The sequence below is a fragment of the Kryptolebias marmoratus genome, linkage group LG4, assembly GCF_001649575.2.
Source record: "Kryptolebias marmoratus isolate JLee-2015 linkage group LG4, ASM164957v2, whole genome shotgun sequence".
In the NCBI taxonomy this organism is placed as follows: domain Eukaryota; kingdom Metazoa; phylum Chordata; class Actinopteri; order Cyprinodontiformes; family Rivulidae; genus Kryptolebias; species Kryptolebias marmoratus.
The window spans coordinates 28478869-28491806 of NC_051433.1; the positions used below are offsets into that span (position 1 = coordinate 28478869).

General features: G+C 38.0%; 1 gene segment (V, D, J or C); it reads left to right on the forward strand.

The window, feature by feature from the left end:
* Positions 1-12938, forward strand: part of LOC108251197 — a 19266-nt gene that overhangs the window by 2551 nt on the left and 3777 nt on the right. The window contains 5 exon segments of the C gene segment in view: positions 788-1126; positions 6551-6883; positions 6972-7091; positions 9775-10110; positions 11209-11526. Of these exon segments, the coding sequence occupies positions 788-1126; positions 6551-6883; positions 6972-7091; positions 9775-10110; positions 11209-11526 (1446 nt within the window).

Sequence of the window (12938 nt, forward strand, 5' to 3'; positions counted from 1 at the left end):
TGTAAGAGCTGGTTGGGTCCCTCTTTAAGGTCTCATAGGTGGTGCTGTCACTCAGTAATGTTGATATTTTTTCCTGGTACTGGAGAAAGCTCCTCGGATGAGAAGCGAAACGTCTTCAGCTACAGAATAGAAGTCCAGTTGTTTTTGTTTTTTAACTTTTTTTGAATTTACCATGGCCTGGATGACTGAGAATCTACACCAGCACTCTGTTCTGCTTGTTTTAACTTTAATACCTCAGTTTTAGCTGATTCAGCACTCAGCATTCACACTGCATTTTTGCAGAAAAAATTTCTGTAGTTACTATTCAGTTGAAAACTTTTGTATTGTATGTTGTCGCTCAGCTCTAAAATGAAACATGAGAATAGTGTGCTATGACGTTTGGTATCTAGCACAACTGAGATAAAACAAACTGTGGGGAAAAAATAATGAAGCTCAGAGGGATTTTGGCCAAGCACAAGAGAAAACTCACTGTAGCTCCGACATTCTTCACAGCAAAAACAACATTCAAATTTTAAATCAGTCACAGAAAGTTGGACTTTAGACGTCCTAACTGTCATTTTGATATATTTTTAAAAAGTTTTTACACAATCTTAGGGACTAACGCAGGCGTGTGGTTACCATGGTGACCATAATGAGTCACTGGCAGCAGATTTAACATTTCTTTGGATCTTGATTCTCTGTATACTTTTTTATACAGTTCATACATTTTGTTTAGATTCTTAAAGGTATGTCAGAATTTTGTTTGAGTCACTTTTACTTTCACCAGATGATCCTTTTTGTGTCTCAGGTTGCTCGGGCGATGGTTTGAGAAAGCTCAGAGTGTCTGTGGGTTCAGAGGCGACGCTCAGCTGCCTGTTTGACAAACAGCCAGGGCTGGTGGAGCTGAGCGCTCTCACTGTTGAGTGGAACATGGTGGATAAAGATGCACAGAAGACGATCGTGTACACGTTTGAGGATGGGGAAGCTCGTGTGATCAGAGAAGGTTTTGTGGTGGATGAGAAACAGATGCTTCAGAGCAACGCCTCTCTGCAGCTTTGTAACGTCTCTGTGGCTGACGAAGGCCTGTACACCTGCAGGATCATCACCCCTGTGGTCTACACAGAAACCACTTCTCTGGAGGTGCTGGGTATGCCTTGTTTTTATTTTTTTACTTTAATCTATACTATGTACTGTCAGTTTGCAGGCTTCTTCATCTTGTGGTCCCCAAATGCAGACAAAGACAAACGGAAGTCTTGTTTGGACCCAGATTGGTCAGTAAATTTCAGTAGAGAAGTCAAGATGGAGTCAAGATGACCCCCAGACAATCTCAGCAAACACACAGACTGCTATAACTCTTGTCAGTTTCACAGATATTGGTGTGGCAGTAGGTAAGAGGGATTCCCAACAAGGGAATCAAGGGCTGAAAGATCCTGCAGGAAGGCATATCTCCTGCAACCTTTTATGCCAGAGTATTAGAGTAAGAGCATCTTCTAATGATAGCCATGAAAATAACATTATAAGCAGCCTCGTGCAACTCTGAGCTATAATTCAAGCAATGCTGGGCTTTAATTTAATCTTGTGTCTGTCATGGATTAAAGTATTTTTGTGTTTCTTTAATTCTGTTTTCATTCCTGATTTACCCTGTGTTTAGTTTTGCTCCCTGTTTCCTGTGTTCCTTGTGCCATCTCTCACACTCCCTCAGTAGTTTCCTTGTCAGTCTGCTTTTACCACCCACACCTGTTTCCTGCTACTAATCAATCACCTGTGCTCGCTTATCTTTGGCACGGTCCCAATTCTCGCACTTCCACCCTTGTTCCACCCTCGTGTCCTTCAAATGTGCGTTCACGCTGAAGGGTTTGAGTGTGTAGTATATCCCAATTCTCTGTAGTGCTCTTTAGCCCTGCCCCCGGCGGAGAAATATGGCAGAAATATGGCAGTGGTGACAGAGTGAGCTGCATCTTTCACGAAAAAAGCAGTTTTCAAATGTAAAGTATTGAAATAATTCTTGTTTCACTCTGCTGTAAAGGTGTGAAAACTGTCAAACTTTGCTCTGTATTCAACAAGTCAGAACAAAACACATGTGAACAGCCAAATATCTCCTGCAGCGAGTTTGAAAAGCAAAAATACCTAAACTGTACTTTTAAAATCGTACTGGCACCTTCATAAATACCAAAACAGGGACCGGTCGGCCATGTTGGATGTCACAGTTATGAAGCAGAGGCGCAAGATGATGACGTAACCTGTACTGTCCCAGTTCTCCAGTGTCTGCATTCTTGTAACCTGATCACACGAACCCTTCTGTGCACTTCCACTGAGTACACACTTCATAGAGGGGCGTAGGCTGGAGGGCGAGTATTGGGACCGGGCCTTCTTCTTCTTCTTAGATGTTTATTGGTGGGTGGCAAACAATGAAATTGGTGCATTACCACCACTGACTGGTATGAAGTGTGGACCAGAATGTCACTCAAGGATTATATTCTATTATACAACTGTGTTAATCTGAGATAACGAAATATTATCTGATAACTTTTAGTTATAAATCAACTAAATTTAGTTTTACTTTAATTCTACTTAAATAATGAATCAACTGTTGTCTTTCTTCCTCTTAATTTTGACAGTTCTATTGTCTCATCAACTCCACAGTATTCAAAATTACCACTGCAATGTTTCCCTAAAATAAAAAGAGTGCTATTTAACCCAGTATGCCCAAATCTAATACGAGAAATGATTGTTTCTTCTCTCCTCGTCCTCCCCGCACTTCTCATTTCTCCAGTTTTCTTTTTGATTTTATAGAACCAACGTCCGTTCCTTTTTTCCCCCATTGCTTTTGCCAATTCTCCTTCATTTTCTATTTTATAAAAACAGGCACCTAATTGCCTGTAATGTTCTGGTTTTGTGTCATCTTTGCCTGGCTTGTGTATTGGTATTATTACTGCTTCCTTCTAACTTTGCGGTATTTTTCTATTCTCCCAAACTTTATTATAAAGTTCCAATAAAATGTCTTTAGATGATTCACTAAGATGTTTCAACATTAAATAACAAATCTGATCTTTCCCTGGTGTTGTTAACTTAAATTTCTGAAGGGCTCAAATTAACTTTGTAAAAGGATTTTGTAAAAGGCACATTCAATAGATCATCCTCTTCATGTTCCAATAGCTCTCTGTCATTTCTCTTCCCCTTTTCCCTTCCAAAGTAATATTATCTTAACTATGTATTTTAATAAAGGGTTTAGCTTTCAGATCTGCCTTTTCTTCATCTTTTACTGCTATAATTTGACCGTCAGTTAAGATTAGATAATCAATCCCCATTAATACCATTCATTCTTCTGATCATTGTCCATACTTTATTAATCTCAGTTTCTCTTCCTAATGAATTACAAAAATACCTCCAACAATCTCTTTTTACACTTTATATAGTTCTTCTCACAACAGCTTTACATCTCTTGTACTCAATAAGACTCTGGGAGCTATAAATACTTTTCAACATTTTAAAAGCTTTATTTTCACTTTTGATTACTTTGTCACATTCATTGTCCACCATAAAACAATCTCTTCGTATACTTTACCTCCTTTCTTCTTTGATTGGTTAGCAGCCTGTAAAATAGAAACAGAAAAACTTAAATGATCAATTTCCATATTGAAATTATTTTCTTCCAATTTCCTGATTGCTTACAAGCCTAAATGTTTCCCAATCAGCACTACTGAAACAAACCTGCAAACCTCCTGTATTATATATTTCAATATCCAAATTTATTTCCATTGTTATGAGACAGTGGTCACTTCCTAGTGTTAAATCTTCACCTACCTGCCATGAAATAAATCCTGCCAGTGAATTTGAAATTATTGTGAGGTCAATTGTCAGGATCGGTGGAGAACGAGGCGAACCCAAAGCGCAGGCTCATTCTAATATAACAAAAATTTATTTAAAAAAAAAATAAAAGAAATGAAAACAAAAGCTGATGGGGCAGCAAAAACTAACCATAACACAAATCCAAAGAGAAACGTAAAGGCGAGGCGAGGGAAAGGAACCAGACAACAAGAGAAGAGAGACAAGCAAACAGAATGAATGAACCGGCCAGGAAGTGGAGAAGGTGACCAGGTTTTAAAGACGGGGGTAATCAGGGGAAGTGAGCACAGGTGAGTCATTAAGATGGGCGTGGCAGGAAGATGAGATAAACAGAGGGGAAGTGAATGATGGCAGGAAACACAGACATGAGGAACAAAATAAATAAATAACAAAATAAAATGAAAAGAAAACATAACCCAAGAACCAAAGCCAAAAACAAACTAAAAAATACTTGAATTCATGACAGTCAATGGCTGATTCCATACCTGTTCTCAAATTAACTCTTGTGCACCTTCCATCATTTAAACAAACAGGATTTTTATTCTTCATTAATTCTTCAATAACTGTTCCATTGTAATCATTAGTACCCCATAATGAACTATGTGCATTAAAATCACCTCACCAAAAAATATTTCTATTTAAATAACTATCAAGTTCATCCATCAAATCAGGTTTAAGTCTGTTACAAGAATTGTAAAAATTAGCCACATTGATGCTTTCCTTCTTATTCTAAAATTCAACAACTATATATTCTAAGTGATTAAACAAGGGAATATCAACAACATAAACTGAATTCCTGTTTTTACAAGTGTTACACACCCTCCTCCCTGGACCTCATTTCTATCTCTGTGTACACCATTATATCATCTAATAACAAAGTCTGAAGTTGGTTTGAGAGAAGTTTCCTGAATACACATTATATTTGGTTTCTTGTTAAGATTTTTGATGAATCCTTTAAATTCTTGTCCATTTGTGATTAAACTTCTAGCGTTCCAATGTAGAATAATTAACGTGTCTTCTCTCCTGATATCCCTGGCTTCCCATCTCTCCCAGTCCTTTGTTAATATGTTCTCATCAAATGTCTTTTATGCCAAATTTCTCTGCTCCTTTTGCTATTATTTTTTTATTTTCTCAGTTTTGTATTTTACTTGATCTGCACAGTTAATCACATAAGCAATGAACAACAGGATCTTCTCTACAGTAAATTATAGGTTCAGTTGTGGCTATTGGTTCTAAATGGGATGTTGAATTTTGTTGAATATTCATATCTCTCCTCTCTTCACAGTTTCATCATAGCTGATATTGTTCACCGTCTTCACTTTCTCCACTTCAGTGGCCTTCCTTCTAACTTCACATCACACAAAGGTCACTCTATGCTGTCCCCCGCAATTACAACATTTATCTTGAACATTGTCTCCACACTCCTTATATATATGGTCATCTTCACATCTTGGACACCTTTGCTGTCCTTTACACTCTGCCGCAATATGTCCATATCTTTGACACTTGTAACACCGGAATGGGGGAGGGATATAGGGCCTAACTGGAAATCTTATGAACCCTATCTTAACCCTCTCTGGAAATACATTTTCTTGAAATTCTGCCATTATAGACGGGCTTTCAGCTCTCATCGTTTGATTTTTTCAACAATCTTTTTATTTGATTCACTTCCACACCCTGAATGCTCTTTGTAAGCTTTTCTAGGTCTTCATTTACACGTATTGCTGTTATCACTCCCCTTGTTACTTTCTTCTCTCCTAAAATCCTTTTCTCTCTCAGTTTTTCTACAGATACTTTCAATATTCAAGACTTTGTTTTCTGTTCTCCTGGTATACAAATGATCATTACACTCCATCTCTAAGAGTTTTTGCTAAAGAAAAATCTCCAATCTTTTTTTTGAGTTCTCTTGATTGAGCTATTGGACCAAGCTGTATGTTTTCATCTTCTTCTTAAAATTTCAGAATTATTTTAAACTCCTCTCTAACAATCTTTTTGCGGACTTCAGGAATCCCTTCATCTGAACTGTTCGTTTACTGACCTGCGTCCCAACCAAACTTTCATTTTCCAGCCTGAATCTGCCTCTTCCTCTTCCACTAACAACTTGAATCCAATCATTCAGATCCATATCATAATCATCATCATCATCCTCTACCTGAGCAGCCATTCCAGTCCAGTCACAAACCAGTTTATGCCAAACTGCTTGTTCCTTTTCATCCAACACTCACTTCAGTAATCAGAATCCCAAGATAAGGTTCACACTCGTCACTTGTTTTCAGGCAGCTGTCTCTTACAAAACCTTCATCTGTGTCCACTTAAAACCAGTTCATCTTCTTCACTTCCCTACTGGCTCATTGTTGTTGTTGCCTTCCTATTCAGTCTGGTTCCCTCGCGTCTTTGTCCCCGTGTTCCTGAGTTCTCCATTATTTGTAAGTTTTCGTTATTTAGTTTGTTGCTGCCACGTCAGCCCCTTGTTTTGTCTCTTTTTATTTGAATAAATTAGTTTTACTTTTGAGCTCCTCCCTGTCTGCCTGCATTTGAGTTCAGTTCCTCCACCATCTACCCAGCTACCCATGACAGTGTCAGTGCAAACAAGCATGAAAACAAAGTTGGTTATTTTTTATCAGCAGTTTTATTATGCCGTTTGAGTACTTGTAGCAGAATTCAAGGGTTTTAACTCTTCCAGTAAATAAAGAAAAATAAAAGGTTGTTGTTTCCATCCCTCCAGCTAGGCCAACAGTGTTGCTGCCTGAACACACAGCAGTGACTGAAGGACAGGAGAGGACCTTGCAGTGTGACGTCTCAGGTTTCTATCCAAAGAAACTGGCTGTAACATGGCACATCCAAAATGACTCCCACACTGTTCATCCAGGCATGAGCCACCACAGCCGTGTCTGCACTGAGCTGGCTGTCCTCAATCCAGACGGCACCTACAGCATTCGCAGCAGCATCACGCTGCACTCAAACATAGTGACAAATACAGAGATCCTGGTCATCTGCCAGGTGGAACACCAAACCTTTAACCATCTGTTCAACAGATCTGTGACATTAACTGTCCAAGGTGGGATTTCCCTCTCTTCTGGTTCCTGCTTTTAAAGGCTGAGTGGATCATATAAGTATGGATTTCTAATCTTCCTTGTTTCCTGCAGCTCCACCACAGCCACTTTACAGAGCAGTCACACTGATAGCTGTCACAAGTGTTACAAGTCTGCTGTTAGTCACAACTGTTATTGGAGGTGCTGTCCTTCTCTCAAGGTATTTCTGCAAAGGTATGTACAAACTGAAACAAACTTCATGTTATTTTTGTTAAACTAGAGCTCTTAAACCTCGCTGTTCTACATGACTTTACTTCATTTTCTATGTTTTTTCTGTGAACCTGATTAAATTCACCTTACACTTACTTCACATGGGAACATATATGGTATATTTTAAATAAGATTGGCGGATGTAATTTTTTAGGACCGTTAAGCCATTTTCTAATTTTTCCTTGGTATTCAGTATTGCCATCTGCCCGATAAGGCTTGTGATGTTGCCCAGGGCCGCCTCCATAAAGTGTACAAGGGGTGGCCAGATGGGGGCCACTGTTAATCACACCAACGTCATATAAACTGTTTGAAAAGTAGAGCAATATGGGAGTAGATGTAGGCCTACCTTTTTATTTTACTTTTACTTTTTTTAATTTGACTTTCCTTTTTTTAATTTCTATTTAAAGGCCTAGCATTTTTTGAAGGAATGCATATCACCCACCGCCTTTCATGCTAGAGTTTTAAACTAAGATCATCTTATGTTTAGAAATGATGGAGTGGGAGCCATTTTGATCTAACCTTATAAATGAGGTTGTGCATGAGCTCATGCCATATTGATATCTTGGGACATATGATAGCCTTGGCAGTATGTGTTCAAGATGACTCTCAGCTACTACCACACAAAACCTTACCTCAGTCTCTTTTAGAATCAGTTATACCAGTTATAGCCATTTTTGTTTCCTAAGGTCAGTTGGCTGTGACAGCCATCTTAAACTAGATTGACTCCAAAAGGTAATCACTTGTAGATGTACACCAAGTGATTGTTTTCTGAAAGTTTCATTAAAATCAGTACAGTAGTTCTTGAGATATTTTGCTAACAGACACTCACATGGTCACTCCAATAGTTAATAGCAACATTTTAAATGCTTGGATTATGTGCTGGAAATTACTTTCAGCAACTACCACTCAAAATTTTAATTCAATATTCATAAAGTGAGCTGAGTTGTAGACGTTTTTGTGTTTGTTAAAGTTGATTATCTGTGGCAGCCATCTTAAATGGAGTGGTCACCAAAGGTTAAAGGGATAAGCCAGTCATCTTTGAAGTGATGTTCTGTCAATTAGTAATCAATCGTTAGTACCCAGTCAGCTGAGTGTGGAGAAAGAGGCAAAAGTCTTCATCTATGCTAGAGTAAAGGCTAGCCAAACAAGGGCTTTTCTTTTTCTCGTATTTTTTCAAGCTGTTAACACAACTCCTTCTCAAAAACAACATATTACTGTGAACAAACGCTACATTAGCTAATTATAAATCTCCACACTTCTGAATGACAGTTTATAGCAGCCAAACAGAGTCTCTATGTGTGTGCAGAACATAGACTGTGTGTTGACGGTGCTGAAGCTGCTGAACGTATCTGTGCATCGAGAACTGACTAAACCTTTTGACTGACAGGCAGACTGATACGGTCAGAAGCCTCGGTGCACTCAGCATATAACAGTCTATCCAAGCTCTGCACACGTACATTTGTGGAGTAACAGGAATGAGAGAACAGCCACAAAGTAAACAAACTCTGTCATGCAAAAGTGTGAAGGTTTAATATTAAATACTTATTGTTCTTTCTCACTGGTTTGCTGTTTTTGACAAAGAATTGTTTGATAAGCCTGAATAATGATAATAAAAATAACTGGTACTTGTTTGGCTAGCCTGGATGAAGCCTCTTTCTCCAGCTCTATGACTAATAAGGTCTTAACTATTGACGACAGAAGATCATTTCAAGTTGAATGGACTTTTCCTTTAATCAGTTGTGGATGTACATTACGTTCTGAGAATTTTTAAATAATCTGTCCACTAGTTCCCCCTCGTATGAGGATGTTGTCTTTTAGCACCACATTTTATTCTGTTCAGTTTAGACCTGTTGTCCTTTCAGAGAAACTAGCTTTTAAGGTTTTTTTTAATCCTTATTTTTTTAATTTAAAAAATAATTTATTTTTAAACTACTGATTATTCAAAAACACATTTTTTATGAGATTCCGCTAACACCAAATAGCTTTGAGGAAGTTAAAAATGTACACCAAACAGAAGCTCAGGACTGCAGACAATAGCCAAAATAATACTTCACTCTTCATACCTCAATCTAACTACACTGATTATACTTCTTTGTGCATTTCTCAGAAAAAAAATCACTTTGTTTACAGATTTATTTTACAAAACAAAGTTGGGTATATTTTTGTACAAGTAAAATTATTTATTTAGCTTTCATTCCATGTGAAAGCATTCTTAACTTTTTTCCTCACCAGTTTTGTGACGAGTTTGAAAAATAAATACAGCTGTGGTCAGAAGCTTCCACCCATTCAAAAGGGGCATCAATAGTTATTTATGGGGCTATTAATGAGTGATTTAAATTTTTTTCCAGGGTGGAATGTTTATTCAAAATACAACTTCAATGATTTCCTAAAATTAAAATGTTGAAAAGTTTAAAACTTATTGTGAATTTTCACCACTTAGATTTAAGCAAATATATAGAGATATTTGAGCCTGTATGTACAATTTTGAATGAATGTGTGAATTAAATAAATTCAAACTTTTTTTAAAAAATTATTGAAGTTGTATTTTGTATAATCTTTCCTAAGAAACGGTTCAAATAAATATTTAAAATGCTTTACAGTGACTATCCTAATTGTAAAACGTATTTTAACCTATTTCTCTCCACAGCTCCCCCAAGTGTTTCTGAAATCTGCCAGCCAGTCATCATATATGCTAATTTGCCCTCTGACCTTAAATGCACCATCCAAGGAGCCACAGAGTGGGAGCTGAAAGTGAAATGGTTTAAATTCAAAGGTCCTGCAGAGTCAGAGGTGAAGTCAGAGAGGATTCCTCTGTTGGACACTGAGGATGTCAGCGAGCAGGCTTCTCTGCAGTCCGATGGCAAACACCACACATCTGTGCTGACTGTGTGTCTGAGTGTGGGTGAGGACCGGACCACATATCAGTGTGTGGTGAGCTGCAGGGGGACGAGCTTCACTAGAAAGACCACAATCAGCGTTACAGGTTAGTAACCCAATCACTGATTTTGGCCTGTTAGTGTGTCAGGAGGACAGCTGCCAGCCAGACTTTATGTAAATACAGTACTGATGGTGTTGGCTGAACCAGATGATCATTTCTATTCATTTATAATATGTATCTTACTATTCTAATATAAGATGAAATTCCTTCTATGAATAACATTTTAGTTTCTATTGTGATAGTGTATCTTGAAAAATCAAAAACGAAGCAACCAAAAACACAATTAAAATCAAGTAGTTTATTAAGGGCAGGGACATTTATGTTCAAAGCACTTGATACTCTTGTACTTCCTGGTTTCTTAATATTCATTTCTTTTTTGGTCATTTTTAGGCTGTGAGCTTTGGGTAGCAAAATGCAAAAGATGAAGACTTTAAAGCTTATCAGCAAGGTTACATTGTTGAGCCCTGATCTGCCTCCTAAGTCCACTAGGTAGATTAGAACACACACATGTCCTGAAAGTTCCAGACAATTATTGTACACTCCTGATCAAAATCTTAAGACCAGTCAAAAAATTGCAAGAATTTGCATTTTGCACTATTGGATCTTAAGAAGGTTCTAAGTAGAGTTTCACAATGTTAAAAGAAAAAATCAGTGCAAGAGACAAGAACCTTTGAGCAGGGAATTTTCTGCAAACTGCATTTACACTCAAACATGTCTGTAATGTTCCAATTACAGGGGAATAACAAGCAAAGAAACAAATTCATAAAATAATCAATGACCACTAGGATGTTATTGCTTTGTTGGCTACTGAAAACAAACAGAAATCAATGCTCAGAAACATTTTGATATTAAATTAATGAAAATTAATATAACAAAAATTACTTATATTATTTAGTGGGTTACGTACACTTTACCAGATTGCTTTAGCAGAAGCAGTTGGCTACTACACTAAGTCATCTGTTAGAGGCTGAATGTAACGGAAATGTTATGTGTAGAGGATTACAAAAATGGAAATAATTTTTGGATATTTGTTTTAGGAGCTAACCAGTGCAAGCAGTCATTTGATATAAAGAACTTTTATTTTTATTGGAGGATTAACATCCAACTCTATTGTCTTGATTCTCACCACCCACACACCTCCAGTGGAGCCATCTTTCCTGCAGATATCCAGCATCCCTCAGATCCCCCAGGTGGAGAGGCTGCTGGTTCTCTGCTGTCGAGTGGAGAACTTCTACCCCAAGAACGTTGACCTGGAGTGGTCCAGGAGTGACGGGGAGCGGGTTGGCACCATCACTCACTTTGGCCCTTTTTCCGACCACCGTCTTCTCTACAGCATGTGGAGTATGGTCCAGCTGGTCATGGCTAGCGAAGATGAGAGGACCATTTATACGTGCCGTGTTTACCACTCCAGCTTCCCCGCTCCAGGCTACAGGGATGTCCTATACCACATCAACATTCAAGGTAGGAACATTCCATCATATTCACACACACACACACACACACACACACACAGATCCCCCCGTCACACACAGACACTTACACACAGATTGATATGAATAATGCCTTACAGTAGAAGTATGATCTCTTCATGTTCTATAATTTTTAAGTTTTTAAAGTGTCTTTGTCCCATATTATTAACACAGATGATCTCAATAAATACAGTACATCAGATCCTTTCATCTTGAAAAAGGTGGAATGCTTCCTCTGGGTCAGGGATGAGTCTCTGCCTCAAGTGATAGTAGAATGGAAGGGGAGATGGCTCGATGGATTAGGGTTTCAACCACAGTAATGAGGGCATTACTTCAGTATGTTGTGGAGAAGAAAGAGCTTAATCAAAATGGAACGCTCTCAATTTCCTGCTCTGTCTACAGTCCCATCCTCACCTATGATCATGAGGTACGGATCATGACCAAAAGAATGAGATTGTAGATGCAAGCAGTTAAAATGAATTTCCTCTGTTGGGTGGCTGGGCTCAGCCTTAAAGGTAAAATGAGGAGCTTTGTCATCCAGGGGGAGCTTGAAGTAGAGCCGTTGCTCCTTTGGAGCAGGAGTCAGTTGAGATGGTTCTGTCATCTGATTAGGAGGTTTATCAGGCACATCGTACTGGGAGAAGACCCTGGGGCAGACCCAGAACTCACTAGAAGGACTATGTTACTTCTCTGGGCTGGGAACGCCTTGGGATACCCTAGGAGGAGCAAAAAAATGTTTCTGGGGAGAGGGATGTCTGGATTTCCTGACCAACAGATAAGTAGCCGAAGATGGATAGATGGAGATCCTTCCAGCCTTCTGTATCAAAGGTGGAATAAAGATTTTAATATAACTTTCAGAAAGTAATCATTGCATGTACATCCACAACTGATTAACTTTTGGAAGCAATCTAATTCAAGATGGCCACCACAGCCAATGGATATTAGCCAACACAAAAATGTCTCTAACTCAGTCAATTTTCTAGATATTGAGCTCAAACTTGGTGTGGTAGTTTGTTCTATTTTCAAAACAAACTTTGGCATCTGCAGGACTGTCTATTACCTTTATAATAAATAATCTTTTCAACAAAACCTAAGAACAGCTTTTAAAATCAAGTAACTGACCACTGCACTCTTCTAAAATATCCTGGTTGGCTTCTGACTTACAGGTGCTGGTCATAAAATTAGAATATCATGAAAAAGTAGATTGATTTCAGTAATTCCATTTAAAAAGTGAAACTTGTATATTATATTCATATATTACATACAAACTCATATATTTCAAATGTTTATTTCGTTTAATTTTGATGATTACAAATGACAACAAATGAAAATCTCAAATTCATCATATCAGAAAATTAGAATCTTGTGAAAAGGTTCAAAATTGATGGCACCTGGTACCACACT